General features: G+C 45.2%; 2 protein-coding genes across 4 annotated transcripts; one reads left to right on the top strand and one right to left on the bottom strand.

Moving 5' to 3' along the window:
• The first annotated feature begins 4,041 nt into the window (after positions 1–4,041).
• On the top strand, positions 4,042–12,367 carry tmprss4b (transmembrane serine protease 4b). Of its 2 annotated transcripts, XM_014196940.3 has the most exons (14): positions 4,042–7,073; positions 7,213–7,275; positions 7,411–7,548; positions 7,738–7,890; positions 8,565–8,691; positions 8,786–8,893; positions 8,971–9,014; positions 9,167–9,329; positions 9,446–9,612; positions 9,906–10,001; positions 10,546–10,688; positions 10,829–10,978; positions 11,143–11,326; positions 12,281–12,367. In XM_014196940.3, exons 3-13 carry the CDS (start codon positions 7,419–7,421, stop codon positions 11,152–11,154), a joined length of 1,293 nt encoding a protein of 430 aa, XP_014052415.3. In that variant the 5' UTR covers positions 4,042–7,073; positions 7,213–7,275; positions 7,411–7,418; the 3' UTR covers positions 11,155–11,326; positions 12,281–12,367. The 2 variants fall into 2 exon arrangements, with proteins under 2 accessions (XP_014052415.3, XP_045573007.2); XM_045717051.2 differs by lacking the exons at positions 4,042–7,073; positions 7,213–7,275 and having other exon boundaries at positions 7,463–7,548; positions 7,779–7,890.
• On the bottom strand, positions 11,621–23,838 carry scn4bb (sodium channel, voltage-gated, type IV, beta b). Of its 2 annotated transcripts, none has more exons than XM_014196938.3 (6): positions 23,257–23,838; positions 22,567–22,896; positions 17,726–17,889; positions 17,261–17,483; positions 16,924–17,053; positions 11,621–16,736 (listed from the first exon to the last, which is right to left on the bottom strand). In XM_014196938.3, exons 2-6 carry the CDS (start codon positions 22,643–22,645, stop codon positions 16,640–16,642), a joined length of 693 nt encoding a protein of 230 aa, XP_014052413.1. In that variant the 5' UTR covers positions 22,646–22,896; positions 23,257–23,838; the 3' UTR covers positions 11,621–16,639. The 2 variants fall into 2 exon arrangements, with proteins under 2 accessions (XP_014052413.1, XP_014052414.1); XM_014196939.3 differs by having other exon boundaries at positions 22,567–22,884.
• Positions 23,839–23,989: the final 151 nt, after the last annotated feature.

The raw sequence follows: 23,989 nt of genomic DNA, 5'->3' as shown, positions 1-23,989 counted from the left end.
TGGACATTAGACCGGTGGAAATCTGTCCTTTGGTCCAACCGCTGTGGGTTCCGCTGGGGGTGTTTGGTTCCAACCAAACACCGCTGTGGGTGTTTGGTTCCAACCGCTGTGTCTTTGTGAGATGCAGAGTAGGTGAACAGATGATCTCCGCATGTGTGGTTCCCACCGTGAAGCATGGAGGAGGAGGTGTGATGGTGCTTTGCTGGTGACACTAGTGATTTATTTAGAATTCAAGACACACTTAACCAGCATGGCTACCACAGCATTCTGCAGCGATACGCCATCCCATCTGGTTTGCGCTTAGTGGGACTATCATTTGTTTTTCAACAAGACAATGACCCAAAACACACCTCCAGGCTGTGTAAGGGGTATTTGACCAAGGAGAGGGATGGAGTGCTGCATCAGATTACCTGGTCTTCACAATCACCAACCCAGAATGTGGATCTTTGTCAGGCCAGTGGAATGAAGGGAAGCATGCATTGGACTAACAACTAGATACACATCATCTCTCTCTCTCTCTCTCGGTGCTGACCTGTTGCACCCTCTATAACCACTGGGACTAGTATTTGACCCTGCTGGTCATCTATGAACGTTTAAACATCTTAATGGCCATGTACTCTTATAATCCTCACCCGGCACAACCAGACAAGGACTGGCCACCCCTCATAGCCTGGTTCCCCTCTAGGTTTCTTCCTTGGTTCATGCCTTTCCAGGGAGTTTTTCCTAGCCACCGTGCTTCTGCATTGCTTGCTCTTTGGGGTTTTAGACTGGACCCGATTGAACATCTCTGGAGAGACCTGAAAATAGCCGTGCAGCAACGCTCCCTATCCAACCTAACAGCGCTTGAGAGGATCTGCAGAGAAAAATGGGAGAAACTCCCCAAATAGAGGTGTGCCAAGCTTGTAGCGTCATACCCAAGAAGACTCAAGGCTGTAATCACTGCTAAAGGTGCTTCAACAAAGTACTGAGTTTTTGCATTGTCATTGTGCTGTATTATGTGTAGATTGATGAGGCGAAAGAATAAGGCTGTAACCTAACAAAATGTGGAAAAAGTCAGGGTGTCTGAATACTTTTCCGTCACTGTAAATACACAAGGTGGGTCTACAGTTCTCATTCGACCCTTGGGGGAGAAGGAGAGACACAGGTTCTCCTGTGTCTCTCCTGGAGTTATCTAACGTAGTGGGTGTAGAAAGACGCTTGAGCGAAGTCACTACTTCTGTTTTCAGGGTAAACGGAAGTTAGGTTGAAAATACTGCAACCCTGAAAACCAGAAACATCCACTTTTTGCCAACACCGCTAAGGGTGCTACAGGAGCTGTTACCTACACAGACCTTGAGAGGGGTTGGGGCTACAGTGGAGCGTAGGAAGGATGTTGATGAGTAAGCTACTGTACATGTGGGCTTGACTCTGCTCCTCCTGTACATGTGGGCCAGGAGGACTCCACTGGGTTATAACCACACAGTCTGCATTGTACAGTACGTTTATGAGAAACATACAAGATTCTCTTTTTTTGTCTTGGGCTGCTGTCTGATAAATCTATGTTGACAGGTGAATTACGGCATTTTGACAACCCTGTCAGAGCATAAGTCAAGTAGTAAATATAAAAAGAGAAATACTCTAAAATAAACAAATAATTAAGACAATGATGGTATATACTGAGTAATATATAGTAAGCACATGAACCAGAGAAGGCTGGTGGGAGGAGCAATAGAAGAATGGGCTCATTGTAATGGCTGGAATGGAATTCATGGAAAAATGAAGGCGTGTGTGTATAGTGCGTATGTTACCGTTGTCACGGTTGTCGTATGATGAAGGAGTGGACCAAAGTGCAGCGTGTGTATCGTTTCACATTTTCTTTATTAAACTGTGAAACTATGCAATACATACAAATAAACTAAAGAACAAAAACAACAAACCGTGACGAAGAGGTGAAACACACTAACTCAAAAACAATCTCCCACAAACCCAGGTGGGAAAAACAACTACTTAAGTATGATCTCCAATTAGAGACAATGATGACCAGCTGCCTCTAATTGGAAATCATCAAAAAAAAACATAGAAATCCAAAAACTAGAACATAACAACATAGAAAATCTAAACTAGAAAAAAAACCTGTCACGCCCTGACCTACTCTACCATAGAAAATAACTGCTTTCTATGGTCAGGACGTGACAGTACCCCCCCCCCCCCCAAAGGTGCGGACTCCGAACGCAACCTAAAACAAAAAACTAACAAAAAAAAGGGAGGGTTAGGGTGGGTGATTAATGTCGGTGGCGGCTCTTGTGCAGGACGAAGAACCTTCTCACCCCGCGGATCCTCCAGCAGAGGAGGCAGCTCTGGTTCGGGGCGTAGCCCCTGCTCCTCCCGCTGATCCCTCCACTTTTGTGTCACCAGACCCTGGATCGTTTGCCCAAAGGACCCGAACCGTGGATCATCACCCGAGGTTCTGGACTGCAGACTGCCGCTGGAGACTCCGGAGTGCAGACAGCCGCTGGAGACTCCGGATTGCAGACCATCGCTGGAGGCTCCGGACTGGAGTACGTCGCTGGAGGACGTCGCTGCAGGCTCCGGACTGTGGGCCCTCGCTGGAGGCTCCGGACTGGGGGCCCTCGCTGGAGGCTCCGGACTGGGGGCCGTCTCAGGAGGCTCCGGACTGGGGGCCGTCTCAGGAGGCTCCGGACTGGGGGCCGTCTCAGGAGGTTCCGGACTGGGGGCCGTCTCAGGAGGTTCCGGACTGGTGGCCTTCTCAGGAGGTTCCGGACTGGGGGCCTTCTCAGGAGGTTCCGGACTGGGAACCGTCGCCGGAAGCTCCGGACTGGGAACCGTCGCCGGAAGCTCCGGACTGGGAACCGTCGCCAGAAGCTCCGGACTGGGAACTGTCGCCGGAAGCTCTGGACTGGAGGCCTGATACGTGGGGCTGGCACAGGTGGCGCCAGACTGGTAACACGCACCTCAGGGCAAGTGCGGGGAGCAGGAACAGGACTTCCCGGACTGGGCAGGCGCATTGGAGGCCTGATGCGTGGGGCTGGCACAGGTGGCGCCAGACTGGTAACACGTACTTCAGGGCGAGTGTGAGGAGCCGGGACAGGATATATTGGACCATGGAGGCGCACTGGAGGTTTGGAGCGTATGGCTGGCACAACCCGTCCTGGCTGGATGCTCAGTGTATCCCGGCAAGTGCGGGGCGCTCGCACAGGACGAACTGGGCTGTGAAGGCATACTGGCGACACAGTGCGTAGAGCTGGCGCAGGATATCCTGGACTGAGGAGGCGTACTGGAGACCAGGAGCACTGAGCCGGCACAATCCGTCCTGGTTGAATGCCCACTCTAGCACTGCAAATGCGGGGCGCAGGGACAGATCGCACCAGGCTATGAATGCGCACTGGTGATATAGTGCGCATCACAGCATAACACGGTGCCTGACTGGTCACATGCTCCCAACGGTAAGCACGGGGAGTTGGCTCAGGTCTACAACCTGACTCCGTCAATCTCCCCGTGTGCCCCCCCCAAAAAGACTTTGGGGAGCTGTCTCTCGGGCTTCCGTCGTTGCCGTGCTACTTCCTCGTATTGTCGCCGTTCCTCTCTCGCTACCCCCGCCTGCTTCCATGGCAGGGTCTTGTCCCCTGCCATTACCTCTTCCCAGGTCCAGGATGTCCCAGTCACACCCTGACCTACTCTACCATAGAAAATAACAGCTTTCTATGGTCAGGACGTGACAACCGTGTGTGTGTATGCATGTGTCTGTGCCTATGTTTGTGTTGCTTCACAGTCCCCTCTGTTCCATAAGGTGTATTTTTATCTGTTTTTTAAATCAAAATGTACTGCTTGCATCAGTTACTTGATGTGGAATAGAGTTCCATGTAGTTATGGCTCTATATACTACTGTGTTCCTCCCATAGTCTGTTCTGGACTTGAGGACTGTGAAGAGAACTCTTGTGGCATGTCTTGTGGGGTATGCATGGGTGTCCGAGTTGTGCGCCAGTAGTTCAAACAGACAGCTCAGTGCATTCAACATGTCAATACCTCTCATAAATACAAGTGGTGATAAAGTCAATCTCTTCAACACTTTGAGCCAGGAGAGATTGACATGCATATTATTAATGTTACCTCTCTGTGTACATCCAAACGCCAGCCGTGCTGCCCTGTTCTGAGCCAATTGCAATTTTCCTAAGTCTCTTTGTGACACTTGACCACACGACTGAACGGTAGTCCAGGTGCGACAAAACTAGGGCCTGTAGGACCTGTCTTTTTGATAGTGCTGTTAAGAAGGCAGAATAACACTTTATTATGGACAGACTTCTACCCGTCATAGCTACTGTTGTATTAATATGTTTTGACCATGACCTCAACTTGCTCAATGTCCACATTATTCATTACAAGATTTAGTTGAGGTTTAGTGAATGATTTATCCCAAATACAATGCTTTTAGTTACAGAAATATTTAGGACTAACTTATTCCTTGCCACCCACTCCGAAACTAACTGCAACTCTTTGTTATGTGTTGCAGTCATTTCAGTCGCTGTAGTAGCTCATGTGTATATTGTTGAGTCATCCGCATATATAGACAAACTGGCTTTACTCAAAGCCAGTGTCATTAGTAAAGATTGACAAAAGACTATGATCGATAATGTCAAAAGACGCACTGAAGTCTAACAAAACAGCCCCCGCCATTCTTTTTATAATCAATTTCTCTCAGCCAATCATCAGTCATTTGTGTACAGTAAGTGCTGTGCTTGTTCAATGTCCTTCCCTATAAGTATGCTGAAAGTTTGTTGTCAGTTTGTTTACCGTAAAATAGCAAACACCATTTTTTACAAAAGTTTACTAAGGGTTGGTAGCAGGCTGATTGGTCGGTTAATTGCAAAGTCCCTCTTTGCCATGCAAATGAACTGAATCCCCCCAAAACATTTCCACTGCATTTCAGCCCTGCCACAAAAGGACCAGCTGACATCATGTCTGTGATTCTCTTGTTAACACAGGTGTGAGGGTTGACGAGGACAAGGCTGGAGATCACTCTGTCTTGCTGATTGAGTTCGAATAACAGACTGGAAGCTTCAAAAGGAGGGTGACGCTTGGAATCATTGTTCTTCCACTGTCAATCATGGTTACCTTCAAGGAAACACATGCCATCATCATTGCTTTGCACAAAAAGGACTTCACAGGCAAGGATATTGCTGCCAGTAAGATTACACCTAAATCAACCATTTATCAGATCATCAAGAACTTCAAGGAGAGCGGTTCAATTGTTGTGAAGAAGGCTTCAGGGCACCCAAGAAAGTCCAGCAAGCGCCAGGACTGTCTCCTAAAGTTGATTCAGCTGCGGGATCGGGGCACCACCAGTACAGAGCTTGCTCAGGAATGGGAGCAGGCAGGTGTGAGTGCATCTGCACTTACAGTGAGGCAAAGACTTTTGGAGGATGGCCTGGTGTCAGGAAGGGCAGCATAGAAGCCACTTCTCTCCAGGAAAAACATCAGGGACAGACTGATATTCTGCAAAAGGTACAGGGATTGGACTGCTGAGGACTGGGGTAAAGTAATTTTCTCTGATGAATCCCCTTTCCAATTGTTTGGGGCATCTGGAAAAGAGCTTGTCCGGAGAAGACAAGGTGAGCGCTACCATCAGTCCTGTGTCATGCCAACAGTAAAGCATCCTGAGACCATTCATGTGTGGGGTTGCTTCTCAGCCAAGGGAGTGGGCTCACTCACAATTTTGCCTAAGAACACAGCCATGAATAAAGAATGGTACCAACACATCCTCCGAGACCAACTTCTCCTAACCATCCAAGAACAGTTTGGTGACGAGCAATGCCTTTTCCAGCATGATGGAGCACCTTGCCATAAGGCAAGAGTGATAACTAAGTGGCTCGGGGAACAAAACATTGATATTTTGAGTCCATGGCCAGGAAACTCCCCAGACCTTAATCCCATTGAGAACTTGTGGTCAATTCTCAAGAGGCGGGTGGACAAACAAAAATCAACAAATTTTGACAAACTCCAAGCATTTATTATGCAAGAATGGGCTGCCATCAGTCAGGATGTGGTCCAGAAGTTAATTGACAGCATGCCAGGGCAGATTGCAGAGGTCTTGAAAAAGAAGGGTCAACACTGCAAATATTGACTCTTCGCATGGACTTCATGTAATTGTCAATAAAAGCCTTTGACACTTATGAAATGCTTGTAATTGTACTTCAGTATTCCATAGTAACATCTGACAAAAATATCTAAAGACACTGAAGCAGCAAACTTTGTGGAAATTAATATTTGTGTCATTCTCAAAACTCTTGGACACGACTGTGCTGTCTGTTTGTCAGAAACCAGATAATTTACAGTTGGTGATGCACTCACATAGATCAGTCAATAAAATGTACAGTAGTTTACTCATATGGGATATCTAGAATCATGACAGTAGAGATCAATAATATCTTTTGACAACAATGTGATAGATAGACAGACAGCGCTGGGCCTGTAGTATCATCAAAGATGGTGGACAAGGGAAAAGTCTAATGCTTGGGATGTCCCACCTCTGATGTCACCCCATTAAGTTGACATTGAAAATGGTTAATGTAAGGGTTAAGGTTAGAGTAGGGGTTAAGTATAGGGTAGGGACTTCCCAAGGATCACAGGTAGTGCTGAGCATAAATGAAGGCTGTTTACCGTAGACAAAAACAGTCACAGTTCCAGTCTGCTTAATTAAGGGGTGGCTCTCCCATAGGCACCAATGATTTAGCAGCTGGGTCTGGTCTTCTTAGCAGTTCATTAACTGTATATGAACCAGAAAAAAGGAGCGAGTGAGACGTCTCTAGCTTCCTCTTCCGTCTCTGGTATTATCCCAGCCAGGGCCAAAACCGCCTGATTCCCCTAATCACATCACCTCCTCACACCAAACCAATTAGCTTAATTAGCAAAGATCCCACCCCACCTGCTGATTGGTTATTAGGGCACAAGAAGTGCTTGTGAGAGTTATGGCATTGTTGCATCTGTCTGTTTGATGGCTGTTTCTAGAGCTTGGCAGAAGCCTTACCTGACTTTTCTGGAGAGTAGCTGATAGACAGGACAGCCTGGTGGGCACACTGGTAAGATATGAGACAGGGACATACTAACTGTACCTTTTGCTCGACAAGTGTATATCATGCTAAATTTAGATTTGCACAAATGTTTGAGGTTCAGATGCAGTTCCTTTTGTTGATTTCTTCACCCCCCCACCCCCCTTAGATATCACACATACTGCTGTTCGGAGCACCAAACACAAGCCCACACATCTAGATCTGTCTCAAGGTGAGTTAAAACAGATTGCTGTATATCACCTGGAGTACCACATCTTACTGTAGCCTTTATTATTACTGCCAAAATGGGAGAGGAATGTATTTTTAACACAACTCACATCTGACTTAACTGTCCTCACACCGACAGCTCTGATCATGCCTCAACACCAGAAGAGGCAGGTTACGGTGGCCCGGAGGGACCAGGGGGCTAGGAAGAAGATGACCCTGATCACTGTGTGTTGTGTACTGGTCACACTTGGGATATTGGCAGTGGGGGCTTACTTCAGTATGTCTCTCCATCTCATGTCTCAACTTCAACTACCATTTTAAAGCCTGGAGTTTCTCTAAATAATATTCCTGTTGTAATGTAGCCTGTATCGTAGAGTTGCACCACTGTCAACCTTCGGATTGTCTTTTCCTCCTTCATCCTCTGTACCCCTCTCCATCCTATATCCTCCACTCTCGTCTTCCCCAGTCTGGTGTCTTGTCAACAGCAAGTTATTCTTCTGCTCCCAGTCATTGAAGTTCATCCCTGTGACGATGGTGTGTGACGGGAAAGCAGACTGTGCTGGTGGAAAGGACGAGCTCACCTGTGTGTCCAGCAAGCCGGCCAACGCCACCTTCTCAGGCAAGACCACCAGCACCATCATCGTCTCATCTTACCATACCACTCTCTGATTCTTCTTTCTCTTAAAGGGGAAATCTTCAGTTGCTACATACATTTTTGGACTTAGAAATTAATGATTTGTACCCATTGATTGTTGAAGAATATAAATGATCAATGCCTCGTGCTTAGTTTAACTGTTGTGGGTTAAGTTAAGCCATTTTATGTAGAATATTATAGTAAATACTACAGTATTATCCACAAACACTGTAGTAAATACTACAGTAATGTCTGCAAAATACTACATTAATTTGTGTGTACCCTGCCCATTCCCTTCCTCCATGTCAGTTTGTACCACCATAAGTGAGAACCCTGCACGTTAAGTACAGACCATATTGTGTTCCATACAGTTTATAGGAAAAAGCAGAAGCTCTGAATTATCCATTCAGACACCAGTTCTACCTACAGGTTATGGAAAATGTGCTCTTATAGTATTCTCCAATAGGTTTCCTCAAGGAGAAAGCCTTCACTTATATGTCAAAGGTAATAAAACGACTGTAAATTAACAGTGAACTTGTAAATACTACAAGTCTGCAGAAACACTAGCGGGGCGGGGAAAACACAACTCTTTTTTTTTTTTTTTTTTTTTTTTACTGCCGAGTGCCCTTTTAACTCATCATCCTTGTCTCTCTCTGTAGTGCGGTTGGTGGGTGAGAGCATGGTGCTACAGGTGTTCAGGGTGGAGGCTGGGTGGAGCACTGTGTGTGCAGACGACTGGGGATTGAGCGACACCCGCAGTGCCTGTCAGCATCTCGGATACACATTGTAAGATGACAGCTCCGCACTCTTCTATTCAGTCAGATACATAGTCTTATGCATCTCCTGTATATATCTGGCTACTGTTTGTCATCTACACCAGGAACCCTAAAAGCGATAGACTGGATATCACCAGCCTACACCACTCACTGGGAGAGTCCTTCAGTGCAGTAAGAACTGAGGGTCTCCTTCACACTGTTCTCATCAGCAGGTAGGTGTTCTACTGGATGCTGTCCAGCCATCTGACTGTTTAGCTGTGAGGAACTGACTATCCTCTCTGTTTCTCAGACAAACCTGCATCTCAGGCTCTGTGATAGCTCTATCCTGCTCAGGTAAATATTTAAAATGAGCACCACCCATTTACACACTTTTGCCACTACCCTATAGATACTTCATGGTGCCCCCTGAGAAAAATGGTTGGATTTTTTGTATTAAGTTGGAAGTGCTTACCATATTGCTTGTCATCCCATGCGTGTCCCTCCAGACTGTGGGGATGCTGTGGGGCAAGACCGGGTGGTGGGAGGTTCTGACACCACCATAGAGGAGTGGCCGTGGCAGGCCAGCCTGCAGAAAGACAAGCAGCACGTCTGTGGAGGCTCCCTTGTCTCCCTCACCTGGCTTATCACCGCTGCACACTGCTTCAGCCGGTCAGCACACGCACTCAAAATTGTGTTTTGCTTTATTACGCTCTTTGCTGTCATAACATTTGTTTAATTTTGCATATGCAAAACAAATGCTGACTTTCTTTCACACACACACCCAGTGACGGGAAGGATCTGAACCTCTGGCAAGTGGTGCTGGGTAGGACCCACCTGATGTCTACTGGGGGGATTTCTGTAGCAGCCATCATAATCAATAAAGATTACAATGGTTTCACTCACGACTATGACATCGCCATGCTGAAGCTCACCAGGCCTGTCACTACCGGAGGTACTGGACACCTCTCCAGCAGTTACTCAACCGTCCAAGTCCTTTACAGTAGCCTATAACCTTCATTGGTCAGCATGATGGGGGTTACCTTCCCATACTGTCCTCTAGTGTTATGAAGTTGAACTGCCAGGACTGTATTTCTGTCACTGAAGAATATATTAGAACAGTGACAATAAATGTTTTGTCATACCCGTGGTATACGGTCTGATATACCACAGCTTTCAGACAATCAGCATTCAGGGCTCAAACCACCAGGTTTATAATTTTAAAAAATGTGTCTTGACTCTCTCCAGACACCCTCCGCCCAGTGTGCCTGCCACCCCACAGCCTGCCTCTGAAGGCAGGGGACTCCTTGGTGGTGACTGGCTGGGGCTTCCAGCAGGAGAAAGGTGAGACTGGACAGGGCTATCTGTACAGGGCAGCAGGCAGGCCTATAACCAAGCTTAATCATACATCCAATCTATGTAAAGCATATATATATGAGATATTTACATTTAAGACTCTTATCCAGAGCGACTTACAGGAAGAACTAGTGTTGCTCGAGGGCACATCGTCAGCTTGGAGATTTTAACCAGCAACCTTTCGGTTACTGGCCCAACGCTCTTAACCACTAGGCTACCTACCACCGTATTGTAGACCAAAGCCCTGACAATGGCAGAGCGTATACAAGTGCACACTTCCATGTCCGGCCATTGTCTCTGTGTTCTTAGTGTAAGAGGCTACCTGTTATCTCCTGAGCGGCACTTAGCCTAGCAGTTGGTTGGGACAGTAACCGACATGTTCCTTGTTTGAATCCCTGAGGTGGAAAGAATCTGCCATTTTGCCCTTGAGCAAGGCAGTTAACTGCTCCCCGAACCTCTGATTCAGAGGGGTTGGGTTAAATGTGGAAGATGCATTCAGTTGTACAACTGACGAGGTTTTCCTCTTTCCCAGGTAGAATTTCCTCAATTCTGCAGAGTGCCACTGTGTCTCTGATTGACAGGAAGGTGTGCTCCCGCCCCTCCATCTACGGCCCCTCACTCACTCCCAGAATGCTGTGCGCAGGGAACATGGAGGGCAAAGTGGACGCGTGCCAGGTAGAGCTCCTCCACCAACACACACGCCTACAAAATGGCTGCTTTTAGTTTGCTAGACTATCATGCTACCAATGCAGTCATACTTTGCATTTGTCTTAAAATGTAATTTATTTTGCTCTCACTCCCTCTTTCTCTCCCAGGGTGACAGTGGGGGTCCACTGGTGTTCCTATCCAAGAGTTGGCAGCTGGTGGGGGTGGTGAGCTGGGGGGTGGGCTGTGCCCGCCCGGGGAACCCTGGGGTCTACTGCAGCGTAGAGCAGCAACTCAACTGGATCTACTCCATCATGGAGGTGGGTGTCTGGCCACTATCACAGACCTCTCTGGGACTCAAAAGGGGGAGGGCAGGGCCAGATAATGTGATGGAAAACTGATGCCTCATTTTGATGCATTCCTACTTGTTATAGGTGTCTTTAAAATGCCTTACCTGATATGATTTGGTTGTCTTATTTTTCAGAAGTACTCCTAAAAATCCAGTTTCTCTCCGAGGTAACTCAACTGACGGGGGTTCTCTCTCAATGAGCGCTGAGTTGAGTCTGGTGGACATTCACTCAAAGGACAAACACATCCCACTGAGCTGTGACTGAATACTGAGCTGTGAATGTTCACGTTTTTATTCTTTTATACTCCCTTTGAGAGATGTAAGTACTGTATGAGATTTTTGGATGTATTAATGTTTTAATAAATCAGATTTTTTGCAAAGGGTTGTGATTTGATAATAGTCCAATTTTCTTTTTTTTGACAGCCAACAAATGACAACATGGTTTTATTTAAACGTTTATTGGATTCTGGTGGCTTTCATAATAAAGAATATAGCTGATATGCATGGTGGAGAGATTACATGGGGGGGGGGGGGGGGGGGGGGCATCATTTGAGAGGGAGTAAAGGGAAATGACTGTACATTTGCGTTAGTTGGGATAGCAATGTGGGACCAAGGTGTCAGTAATGTCTAGCTACATTATAGATTCACAAACATTCTGTTGTCAGAAGTGCAATAATTGATGAGAGGTCACTATTTCAGCAACTCTGCTACAACGTGGTACAACCGTGTTCTCAATCTCCAAACTACAAAGATTGAACATTCATATTGCTTCAGCCATCCAGTTTTTTTCAGTACAGTTGTCAGCGTTCAGGGAAGACGGTTGGTACTGCTACAATACTGTGTAAGGGCATTTCAACAGGACATGTAAGTCACTTTCACAGTTAAGCTTTAAGTATGTTAAGAGGTTATACATGTAACATTTCCACCTGCAACTAGCGACCAATGTCAATTACATGCCAGTAGTAGCAACGGAATAGAAATTCACAATAAAACCTACTTATTAGAATTCCGCGTGAAGCTGCAATTAGTTTTGTACAACTTCCTGTATCACGATTGGTTCTCGTTTGTGAGGTTGACAACAATAGCAAGAACATTAGCAATACAAAACGCATTCACATCCTTGCAACAATCTTTTTCGGATTGTGATAAGGTAAGAAGCTGTACTAAGCCTTTGTAAGCAGTCTCCTTATAAAACCACAAGGAAATGTAATTTATGGCTAAAATCTTATGTTGCTCCTTTAAATTACATACTGTATATTGCATATCTCCACAGGTTCTTCCTTTCAAGGATTTCTCACACTGGAGTCCATCCCACAGACCCTTATGCTGAACAGAAGATGGGCCATGGAAACCCGTGCCATATAAACCTATGTTCCTCATCTTCAACATCAGAACTCCATTTCCCATAACCTTCTTTGATTACTGTTGCTCTTGTCATTTTTATTGCTCACATTATCATCACAGTAAAAACTGAATGGTATATTGGAATCCTGCAGTAGCTATACTCATGTTGCTGTAATGTCTGGGCTGCGTTGTGAAAGCAAATCCCATTGGGAGAACTGGAGCAGTCTATCCTACAGTACATGCATGTCTTCCACTCAGTAGTGGTGTTTGCATAGTATCACTGTTCTCTTAGGAGTGGGAGTCAGCCAGGGATTCAGTGCCACAAGCTCAAATCCGTGTCCTACCAGAGATAGTACATTTACTACTGTCTATGATCTAACCGTGCCATCTATCTGTTCTCATCTAAGACACCTGAGGTCATTCAACTTTACCCTCATGTTAAATATACAGCTATTTAGGTTCATTCACTCACCGCTCCACTGGTACAACACATCTCTGTGGTTTACATACATGTCTAGCACATCTCTAAGGTAAATCTACATCTCTAAGGTAAAGTTCCCAAAAGACCCTCCTGCTACTGCAACAAGCCAGTGCATTTATTTGAAGGGCTATGCTATGGGAACAGCAATACTGGGGCTTGTCCATATTAGAAACTGCTTCAGTGATTGAGGGAGGTACAGTGGGGCAAAAAAGTATTTAGTCAGCCACCAATTGTGCAAGTTCTCCCACTTAAAAAGATGAGGCCTGTAATTTTCATCATAGGTACACGTCAACTATGACAGACAAAATGAGAAAATCCAGAAAATCACATTGTAGGATTTTTAATGAATTTATTTGCAAATTATGGTGGAAAATAAGTATTTGGTCACCTACAAACAAGCAAGATTTCTGGCTCTCACAGACCTGTAACTTATTCTTTAAGAGGCTCCTCTGTCCTCCACTCGTTACCTGTATTAATGGCACCTGTTTGAACTTGTTATCAGTATAAAAGACACCTGTCCACAACCTCAAACAGTCACACTCCAAACTCCACTATGGCCAAGACCAAAGAGCTGTCAAAGGACACCAGAAACAAAATTGTAGACCTGCACCAGGCTGGGAAGACTGAATCTGCAATAGGTAAGCAGCTTGGTTTGAAGAAATTAACTGTGGGAGCAATTATTAGGAAATGGAAGACATACAAGACCACTGATAATCTCCCTCGATCTGGGGCTCCACGCAATATCTCACCCCGTGGGGTCAAAATGATCACAAGAACGGTGAGCAAAAATCCCAGAACCACACGGGGGGACCTAGTGAATGACCTGCAGAGAGCTGGAACCAAAGTAACAAAGCCTACCATCAGTAACACACTACGCCGCCAGGGACTCAAATCCTGCAGTGCCAGACGTGTCCCCCTGCTTAAGCCAGTACATGTCCAGGCCCGTCTGAAGTTTGCTAGAGAGCATTTGGATGATCCAGAAGAGGATTGGGAGAATGTCATATGGTCAGATGAAACCAAAATAGAACGTTTTGGTAAAAACTCAACTCGTCGTGTTTGGAGGACAAAGAATGCTGAGTTGCATCCAAAGAACACCATACCTACTGTGAAGCATGGGGGTGGAAACATCATGCTTTGGGGCTGTTTTTCTGCAAAGGGACCAGGACGACTGATCCGTGTAAAGGAAAGAATGAATGGGGCCATGTATCATCAGATTTTGAGTGAAAACCTCCTTCCATCAGCAAGGGCATTGAAGATGAAACGTGGCTGGGTCTTTCAGCATGACAATGATCCCAAACACACCGCCCGGGCAACGAAGGAGTGGCTTCGTAAGAAGCATTTCAAGGTCCTGGAGTGGCCTAGCCAGTCTCCAGATCTCAACCCCATAGAAAATATTTGGAGGGAGTTGAAAGTCCGTGTTGCCCAGCGAAAGCCCCAAAACATCACTGCTCTAGAGGAGATCTGCATGGCGGAATGGGCCAAAATACCAGCAACAGTGTGTTTAAAACCTTGTGAAGACTTACAGAAAACGTTTGACCTGTGTCATTGCCAACAAAGGGTATATAACAAAGTATTGAGAAACTTTTGTTATTGACCAAATACTTATTTTCCACCATAATTTGCAAATAAATTCATTAAAAATCCTACAATGTGATTTTCTGGATTTTTTTTTTTTTTGTATAGATTTTTTTTCTCATTTTGTCTGTCATAGTTGAAGTGTACCTATGATGAAAATTACAGGCCTCTCATCTTTTTAAGTGGGAGAACTCGCACAATTGGTGGCTGACTAAATACTTTTTTGCCCCACTGTATATTTGTTATGTTTATACAATGACAGATGCAGCAAGGTCCTAGACAATGGACATAGACATGAAGTTCTCCCCTGAACACGCATGTTTTCCCACACACTGGAGGTATTTTGAAACAAGACATTCAGTGTCTTAAACGTGCCACTATTGGATATATGCCATAGCAGTTCAATAGTGATTGATTTCCATAGTAACTTAGGAACCCCATGAAAGGAGTCCATTCCTGATCAGATGTGGGTTTCTCAGGGTTATCCCAGTCCATTCCTGATCAGATGTGGGTTTCTCAGGGTTATCCCAGTCCATTCCTGATCAGATGTGGGTTTCTCAGGGTTATCCCAGTCCATTCCTGATCAGATGTGGGTTTCTCAGGGTTATCCCAGTCCATTCCTGATCAGATGTGGGTTTCTCAGGGTTATCCCAGTCCATTCCTGATCAGATGTGGGTTTCTCAGGGTTATCCCAGTCCATTCCTGATCAGATGTGGGTTTATCAGGGTTATCCCAGTTTGGCACAATAAATGGGCTGAATATGGGATATTAGTTGTGTGTCTATTCTACACTGTCCAGTAAAGATCTGTCCCCGTCTATCACTCTACCTGCAACAACTGCTGCCCCATGCATCTCTTTATGGTGTAGTTAGTGGAGGTATCCGTAATGACTGTAGATGAGGGATATCTGTTTTCCGCACATGGTGAATTTGTGTTGAATCATGAGCCATGAATGAACCATCATAAATTCCGCTGCGCTGCAGCACGTGAGTACTTATTGCAGTGTGTAAAAACATTGGTCTGTGTAAATGTGTTCAGAACAACAAAGAGACAGCTATTTGTCCGTGGACATACAATAGGAATGTGGGGTGTGTTTCTGTCTGATACAAGTTCATGTTCAAGCCAGTGAACCCACTACCTAGTAGTTTACAGTGCATAGCCTTGCCAACCACTGGATGTGGTGAGGGTTGGCATGATATCAGCGGATTTGGAACCAGCTTCAAAGCAGAACTAAACACATTACATGTGGTTAAATCTGGGATTCCAGAAAAGAACACGAGAGAGTACATTTCTATTGTCAAGCATTGTCTCTACATCTGCCTTGGGGTTTCACATGCTTATAAATGCATTAAGGTTATTTGTCTTGAAAGCAGCATTATTAGAGGTTTATTCCTCTTTCTAGGGGGTTGGTTAAGGGATTGTCTATCATTTCATTCATCAGCTTGTAGTATTATTCCTTTGCGTTTGGTAAATGGTTTTGCAGTATTTAGTCTTCCTACCAGCAGAGGAAGATAGAAGCGCTAACAGGCACCAGTGTATTATATCAAGCAAAGAAAATGTATTATGTTCTGAACTGGATCCTTTCTCACTCCTCACCGCAGCAAAACCCTTTAGAGACCCTAGTTTCTAAATATGATGCAACAGGGTTCATTAATTACTTTAGGAATAGCAGAGTTAATATTGTATTCTAAACAGCACTAAACTAAACTTGATGCGAATCAGTGGTATTATGCAATAGGACTAAAGCTGATCTGAAGTGGCAGAATGCCACTCGAGATTGAATTAAACTGTGAATAATATCCCATATATTTTCTACAAACACAACATTTGATTTTGTAGACAGTTTCAGTTGAACCCAGGGCAGTGGGGTTGGTTAGTGAAGAGAGGAGTAGGATCCAGCACAGTTTAAACAGCGTTATTACATAGCATTATTCCCCGACTTAAGATTCTATTTTCTTTTTAATATCATATGAAAAACAGTCCTAGGTTCAGTTCTTAATAAAAAAAAAAGATATATCAACTTGAACGTATGGGGGAGGTTTCCCGGACACAGCCTAAGCTTATTGGACTAACAAACACTTTCAATGAAGTCTCTCCATCAGACGTGCTTCTCAGTCCAAAAAACCTGCCCAAGAAACCTGCCCATGGAGTCACATTTTTATGGATAAAAATACAGTATATGCATAGATATAACTGTATATTTATATATGGATGTACATACATGCAAGTACTCTTATTTCTTCTTTGGTGTCAGTGGTTTTGAAGTTTTGGATCCTGAGACATTGTTTGTTTCATCAGCTGAGGACGATTGTACAAGGCACTCGATCTTTCTGTGGACGGGAGGAGCAGAGGAGAGAGGAGGGTTAGAAGAGACACAAGTTACGTGGAAAAAACAGGTATCATTGTAGCCTGACTGTATTGATGCTTTACTACAGTTTGGGGGCACTGAGATGAGCTAAAGGTGTTTCTCTGTGTGGATGGCCAGTTGGTCTCCATGGCTCTATCTGTCTTACTCACTTCCTCTCCTCGATTTTGAAGAGAACGAAAAGGATGAAGTTCTTCACCAGCATGAAAGTCATCAGCAGGGCGATGGCTCCGCCCACTGCAGAAGCAATTATGATGGTGAGAGTGTTGTCCACCACTCGTACTGCAGAGAAGGAACCAGGGAGGAGAGAAGGTAGACGCTGATCAGACAAACATTAGCTAACTACAGTGCATCGTCTACACAGCACAACACATCTAGACATTGTTGCTTATGGTACCCGACTACCCACCCAGCATTTCCAAGTTTAGCACCAGAACACCTGTACTGCCTGCCTGGAGTAAAGCAAAGAGAACTCTAGTTAATACTCACACTCGTCCACCACGACAAGGGTAAAGATAGCGCTGTGGTTCTTGCCCTTCTCTTTGGGGTTGCGTCCGAAGCAGGTGTACTGGCCCTCGTCCTCAAAGGTGATGTTCCATAGCAGGATGGAGATGTTGTTGTGATCACTGGTGCCGATAAACTCCACCCGCTCTCGGTAGATACTCACTGGATGAGGATCCATCCCGTCTGACGGAATCACTGACTCACAAACCTGAGAGGACCAGGCAGCCATCAATCATCTCACACACGCAATATCTGACCACAACTCCAATCAAAACACTCACATTAGAGATATGATGCAGAAAACTATTGGTCTACACCACCTAAATTAGAACAGTTGAAAATTTGACCTCCCCACAGCCCTGACCCTATCTGTGTGACATCTGAGCTGACATGAATGACTGCAATTGTGTGGCTGTTGTATTTTAGTGGGCCAGGCCAGTTTTGACCCACCTTCTGCATAGTGCCATTGTCATTGTACTGCCAGTTGAAGTAAAGGTTTTTGATGCCGATACAGCTGGCATAGGTGCAGGGTAGCAGCACAGTACTGCCGTTCAGCGCCTCCATGAATGGGACCTTCCCTGTGGACATCTCCAGGCCCTGAGCAGACCACACACCTGGGAGGGAGGGGGGCAGAATCTATAAGGTAGTACACAATACTCCTGAGAAATCCAGAGAGGGAAAAGACAACACACACCTGGGAGGGAGGGAGGGAGGGGGGCAGAATCTATAAGGTAGTACACAATACTCCTGAGAAATCCAGAGAGGGAAAATACAACACACACCTGGGAGGGAGGGAGGGAGGGAGGGGGGCAGAATCTATAAGGTAGTACACAATACTCCTGAGAAATCCAGAGAGGGAAAAGACAACACACACCTGAGTTAGAAAGGAAAGTACACCGTCTACTCATGTGGTTTCCACATTTCAATGGATACTGTTTCCAGAATTAAATTGTTCCCGAAATATTATCTCTTTTACTTAACAAGTGCACAACAAGCCAGCTCCTCTATTTTACAATCGTGTAAAATGTTGCTGCACTCTGTGAAAGGAGAGAGAGAGAGAGAGAGAGAGATGGATGTATCCCTGGTCCATTCCCAGGTTACTATAGCTCATCCATTGACATAGAGCTTGTCAAAAACAATTGAGTGATAATCCCCTACTCCCTCTAACCTATCCCTTCTTAACTAACCCTGAAAACTATCAGGCATTTGAAGACTGTCTGACCTCAACAGAGGGTCAATATAATCTCTGCTTCTGACGTTTCCCTTTGACCTTACCCCAGATAGTTACTGACAGAAAGATAGGAACAACGAAACATCTGAACAATAACCCATTTTACCACTGAAACATACACTTAAGTTTAACTATTGTACAGTGCATATTGTGCATATTGCAGTAAGATATGACAAGTATATACACTTCCATACATGCATTTGCATACACACCTGCCACAAACACACACACACGCACGCACGCACACACACACACACACACGTACAAACACTGTCTACCCAATTCACAGACCACACACACTTAGGTCTGCAGTAATGTTATGGAACAGACCCACAGACCTGACACAGTGAGATATAGGGTGAAGGAGAACAAGGGAAAGAGGGGGGACAAAATAGGAAGAGTGAGATAGAGACTGTGTCTGTCTGTCTGTCTGTCTGTCTGTCTGTAAGTTGGTAAAAAGTATTAAATAAAGTTTCCATTACTGTTTGTATGTGCATGCTCACACTGTTTGTGATTGATTGTACAATTATGTAGGAGTTTGTATTTACATCAGGCATGTTATGTACAGTTACAAGTGTGTGTGTGTGTGGGTATTTTATTACAGTGTTTGGGATGTTGTGAGGCCATTTAACTTAATGCAGGCTCATTAAACTCAGTAATTATCAAATGAGTTCAGGCTCATCTCCCTCTTTATGGGAATCTAAATAACGCAGGTCCCACTACCTCTTTACACAATCCAGATAATGCCGACACCAACACTTCTGAAGTGGACATAAAGATGATGGATGGTTAGTCTGGTTACATACACTCACTGGGACTATACAGTAATGCTGCTCCCACACTTTCTCCCTCTTCTCAGTCTGTCCTCTCCTCCAATTCCCTAAACAACAGTATTACCTGTCCTGTCCCTTCTGTCCCATTTTCTCTTGCTCTGTTTGTCCCTCTGCAGCCCCCATTCCTCAAAATTCCTCCGCCTCTGTTTTTACATCACCCCTCAGCTGTGTGACATCATCAATAACCGACTCAAGGTCAGGTTAGGACAAGCCCCTCCCCCTGCAGTTTGGGACAATATAAGGATGTGGTGTGGGCTGCACAGTGAGGGAGAACATATGTATGAATGCATAATTCCTTCGAAATGACTCACACACACTCTCTCTCTCTCTCTCTGCCCCAATGCAGCACAGTGATTCTGCAGAAACTCACTCAGGGCAGATGCACCTCTCTTTCTCACTCTCTCTTTTGTCCTTCACTCTCCATTTCTTTCACTGTCATTTGGTTCTCTCTCCTTTTTCTCGCTCATATTCTTTCTCTGATACTCTGCATTGCGATTCTACTCTTGCCTCTGCATCTCTCTGTCTGTATGTTTTCTCTGCTGTTTGGTGACCATTAACATACTGTATAGTGGTAACTGAAGTTATACAGGATATGGCTCAAAGGGGCTAGATAACTTTGAGAGAGGAAAAAGAAAGTAAGATAGATACAGGAAGGAAGGAGGACTCAACCCCATGCCATTCTCCATTCAGAGCTAAACCAGGACATCTTACGTGGCGACTCCCAGAAAAATACCCTCCTAGACTCCCCTATGGATTGTGTCAGCAGCGGTCTACATTGAGTTTCTGATCTAATGGCTTTCTACTTCCTAACCTACATGTGTCACTTTCAAGAACACATCAAGCATGACACTTCATAGACCTACCTGTACAACTATACAATCCATAGAACCACCACTAACATTTTAGACCAACCTTTTATTTATTCAGCAAATCCTCAAAACGATCAGCCTTCATGTCCTACATGACCCAGCAATTGTGTGCATATGAAATAGTTTAATTGCAGCCAACGAGGCACATCATTTGGCTAAGATGGTGAATTGAGCTTCAGGGGGGTGGAGGGAGGTGCAGGGTGTACTGCTGGACTGATCCTGTGGTCCTGTTGGCTCAGAGTGTGACTGAGCCTGGCAGACAGCTCCTGATCTCTCCAGCTGTCTGTTAGAAGCAACAGGGTAATATGACCCTGATATTATTACCCTGATAATTCACATAACAGATGCTGCTACCCTCCCTTCATCTCAGAGCAGTACCCATTTCCCCACTGCATTATTATTCTATTCACCTGGGTCTGCAGGGGACCTTTTCATCACACTGATGTTGTTACCCAGAAACAACCTGACTCCTTTCATCACACTGATGTTGTTACCCAGAAACAACCTGACTCCTTTCATCACACTGATGTTGTTACCCAGAAACAACCTGACTCCTTTCATCACACTGATGTTGTTACCCAGAAACAACCTGACTCCTTTCATCACACTGATGTTGTTACCCAGAAACAACCTGACTCCTTTCATCACACTGATGTTGTTACCCAGAAACAACCTGACTCCTTTCATCACACTGATGTTGTTACCCAGAAACAACCTGACTCCTTTCATCACACTGATGTTGTTACCCAGAAACAACCTGACTCCTTTCATCACACTGATGTTGTTACCCAGAAACAACCTGACTCCTTTCATCACACTGATGTTGTTACCCAGAAACAACCTGACTCCTTTCATCACACTGATGTTGTTACCCAGAAACAACCTGACTACTTTCATTAGATGTTCTTTACCATTCGGCCATCAGATTTGCCACCAATGCTCCTTATAGGACACATCACTGCACTCTATACTCCTCTGTAAACTGGTAATCTCTTTATACCCGTCGCAAGACCCACTGGTTGATGCTTATTTATAAAACCCTCTTAGGCCTCACTCCCCTATCTGAGATATCTCCTGCAGCCCTCATCCTCCACATACAACATCCATTCTGCCAGTCACATTCTGTTAAAGGTCCCCAAAGCACACACATCCCTGGGTCGCTCGTCTTTTCAGTTCGCTGCAGCTGGCGACTGGAACGAGCTGCAACAAACTCTCAAACTGGACAGTTTTATCTCAATCTCTTCATTCAAAGACTCAATCATGGACACTCTTACTGACAGTTGTGGCTGCTTTGCGTGATGTATTGTTGTCTCTACCTTCTTGCCCTTTGTGCAGTTGTCTGTGCCCAATAATGTTTGTACCATGTTTTGTGTTGCTACCATGTTGTGCTGCTGCCATGTTGTGCTGCTACCATGCTGTGTTGTCATGCTGTTAGGTCTCTCTTTATGTTGTGTTGTGTTGTTTTTCTTGTCGTGATGTGTTTTCTTCCTATATTTTTATTTTATTTATTTTTAATCCCAGCCCCTGTCCCCGCAGGAGGCCTTTTGCCTTTTGGTAGGCTGTCATTGTAAATAAGAATTTGTTCTTAACTGACTTGCCTAGTTAAATAAAGGTTAAATAAAAATAAAAACAATAAAAAATTACTTGACTCCTTTCATCACACTGATATTGTTACCCGGAGGTAAAAGCTAAAGAAAAATCAATGCAGTAACTCCATGTTGTACAAAGCTCTTAGTTTTGTGTTTACAGTAAAGGCAAAGTAAAATGATGTGTAAATGTCTGACATCAATAAAGTCATTTATTCATTTTAGCCCTTTTAATTCTTAGGAATACTACTCCTATGACAGACTGCTTGTGGCCCTGCATAATAATACTGTGGATGACATATCTAGTGACACACCTCTGAAGAGACACCACTGCTGCAGCTTTGATAAACTTGGATTCATGTTGTTATGTAAAATGAGATGATAAAATCACTACTCTATATGTAATTCTGTCGTTACGTATGCCCAGTTATCCATCAAACATACTTCAGCAAGCAAACTGACAGCGTTTTCGAGCCACCACACAAATAAAACTCTGATACCAAGTTTCAATCTATCCACACAGTGAAAAGCCAGCTGCCACAGTATTGCCAATCACTCTGCACTGAGAGCAAGGTTTAACACGTTGAGTTCACTCTATGGAATGACAAAATGACATCACACAGCAAATACAGTAAATGTTTCATAGTACACAACAGGGCAGTTGTGCTTGCGGAATTGGGAAAATTGCTTCATACTTTACTTAAGAGAGAGAAAGGGAATGGATGAAAAAGAAGCACTAGGGAGATACATGACTGAGACAGAGAGGTCTTACTGAGCAGCAGAGTGATGATCAGGCTGGAGAACAGACACCTGGACCTGGGCTGCTCAGCCCCACTCCCCTGGACTTCCATGGCAGTCTGAACCCGTCCAAAACACCCCCTGCTGTGGGATCCAGCCCGGGGTCCGTTGGGCTGGAGTTATCCCGTCAAAAACTCCTCTGGTGGTCAGGTGGATGTAACCCAGCGTCCCACTGGTCTAGTTGTGTGTTGTGCCTGGGTGTCTGATCTGATCCCAACCGAGGTACCACGTCCCACTGTGTTGTTAGCCAGTCCTGGTTGTGGTGCGTCTGCCTGCCAGCCCCACAACACTCCTGTCAGAAGGACTGCCGGTTAGACAGAGGGCATGCAGAAAGAGAGGAAGAGTGAGAATGGGGAGGGAGGGGGAGGGTGGGGTGGGGTGTCAGGGAAGAGGGTGCAGACTTAAAAACAAACTCAAGACAAACTAAGTCAATCAGCTATGATCCTTCAGAGAGCACTCCTAAACTGAGAGAGAGAGAGAGAGAGAGAGAGAGAGAGAGAGAGAGAGGAGCAAAAATAGTGAGAATTTAAGAGAGAGCGAGAGAGAGAGAGAAAGACGAGAGAAAAGAGAGAGAGAGAAGAGAGAAGGGGGAGAGAGAGAGAGAGAGAGAGTAAAGTGGATGTAAAACACTGTGTGCGCAGTGTGAGACAGTACTGCACCATACCTCTTCCTGTGGCTGTGTTCCCAAGAGGCTGGACCAGCAGGCTGACTACAGAGCACAGCTGAGTCAGTGAGGACAAACGCACGGCAGAGCAGAGCAGGGGAGAATCACTGCGCACAGCCAGTCAGTCAGGGTGCATTCAAGTAGATTCCACCAGCCAGGGCTTCCTCTGCAGAAAAAGGCAGGCTGCAGCCCCAGTCAGAGAGAGAGAGAAAGAGAGAGAGAGAGAGCGAGAGGATGGACAGAAAGAGTGCTGATGCAGTAGCCCCGGTGACTTATGGCTGCTGGATCGGACAGTCTTCCTGCATAGCAGAGCCCCAGTTTCTTCTTCCCTTTGCCTGCTAGCCTGCCCCTCTGGTTCTCTCTCAACTTTTCCCTGCTCTCTCTCTCTTGGCTCAGTGCCTTCCTGCCCTTCTCCCCCCCCTTCCTTCTCCTCCTCTTAACCCCCCTCCCTCCCTGTCTGTCTCCTTCTGTCTCCCCCTCCCCTCTCTTGACTCAGGGTGTGAATGCAGACGCAGGCAATTTTGTCAGAGTGCTTATGGAGATCAGAGAGTTCTGCAGGTTGGAGGGGGTGCTGTAATACAGACCAGGGACAGGCTCACCACTACGCTCTACCCTGTATTTATAAACACCCTGGATGTAGAAATAGATATAACAGAATCCAACATTAATATATAGGTAACTGCCAAAATAAAGGAAACACTTGAGTAAATGAGGGATACAAAGTATATTGAAA

This window comes from Salmo salar, chromosome 04, assembly GCF_965601325.2.
Source record: "Salmo salar chromosome 04, fSalSal1, whole genome shotgun sequence".
Classification (NCBI taxonomy): domain Eukaryota; kingdom Metazoa; phylum Chordata; class Actinopteri; order Salmoniformes; family Salmonidae; genus Salmo; species Salmo salar.
This window is presented reverse-complemented; position numbering and strand designations above follow the sequence as displayed.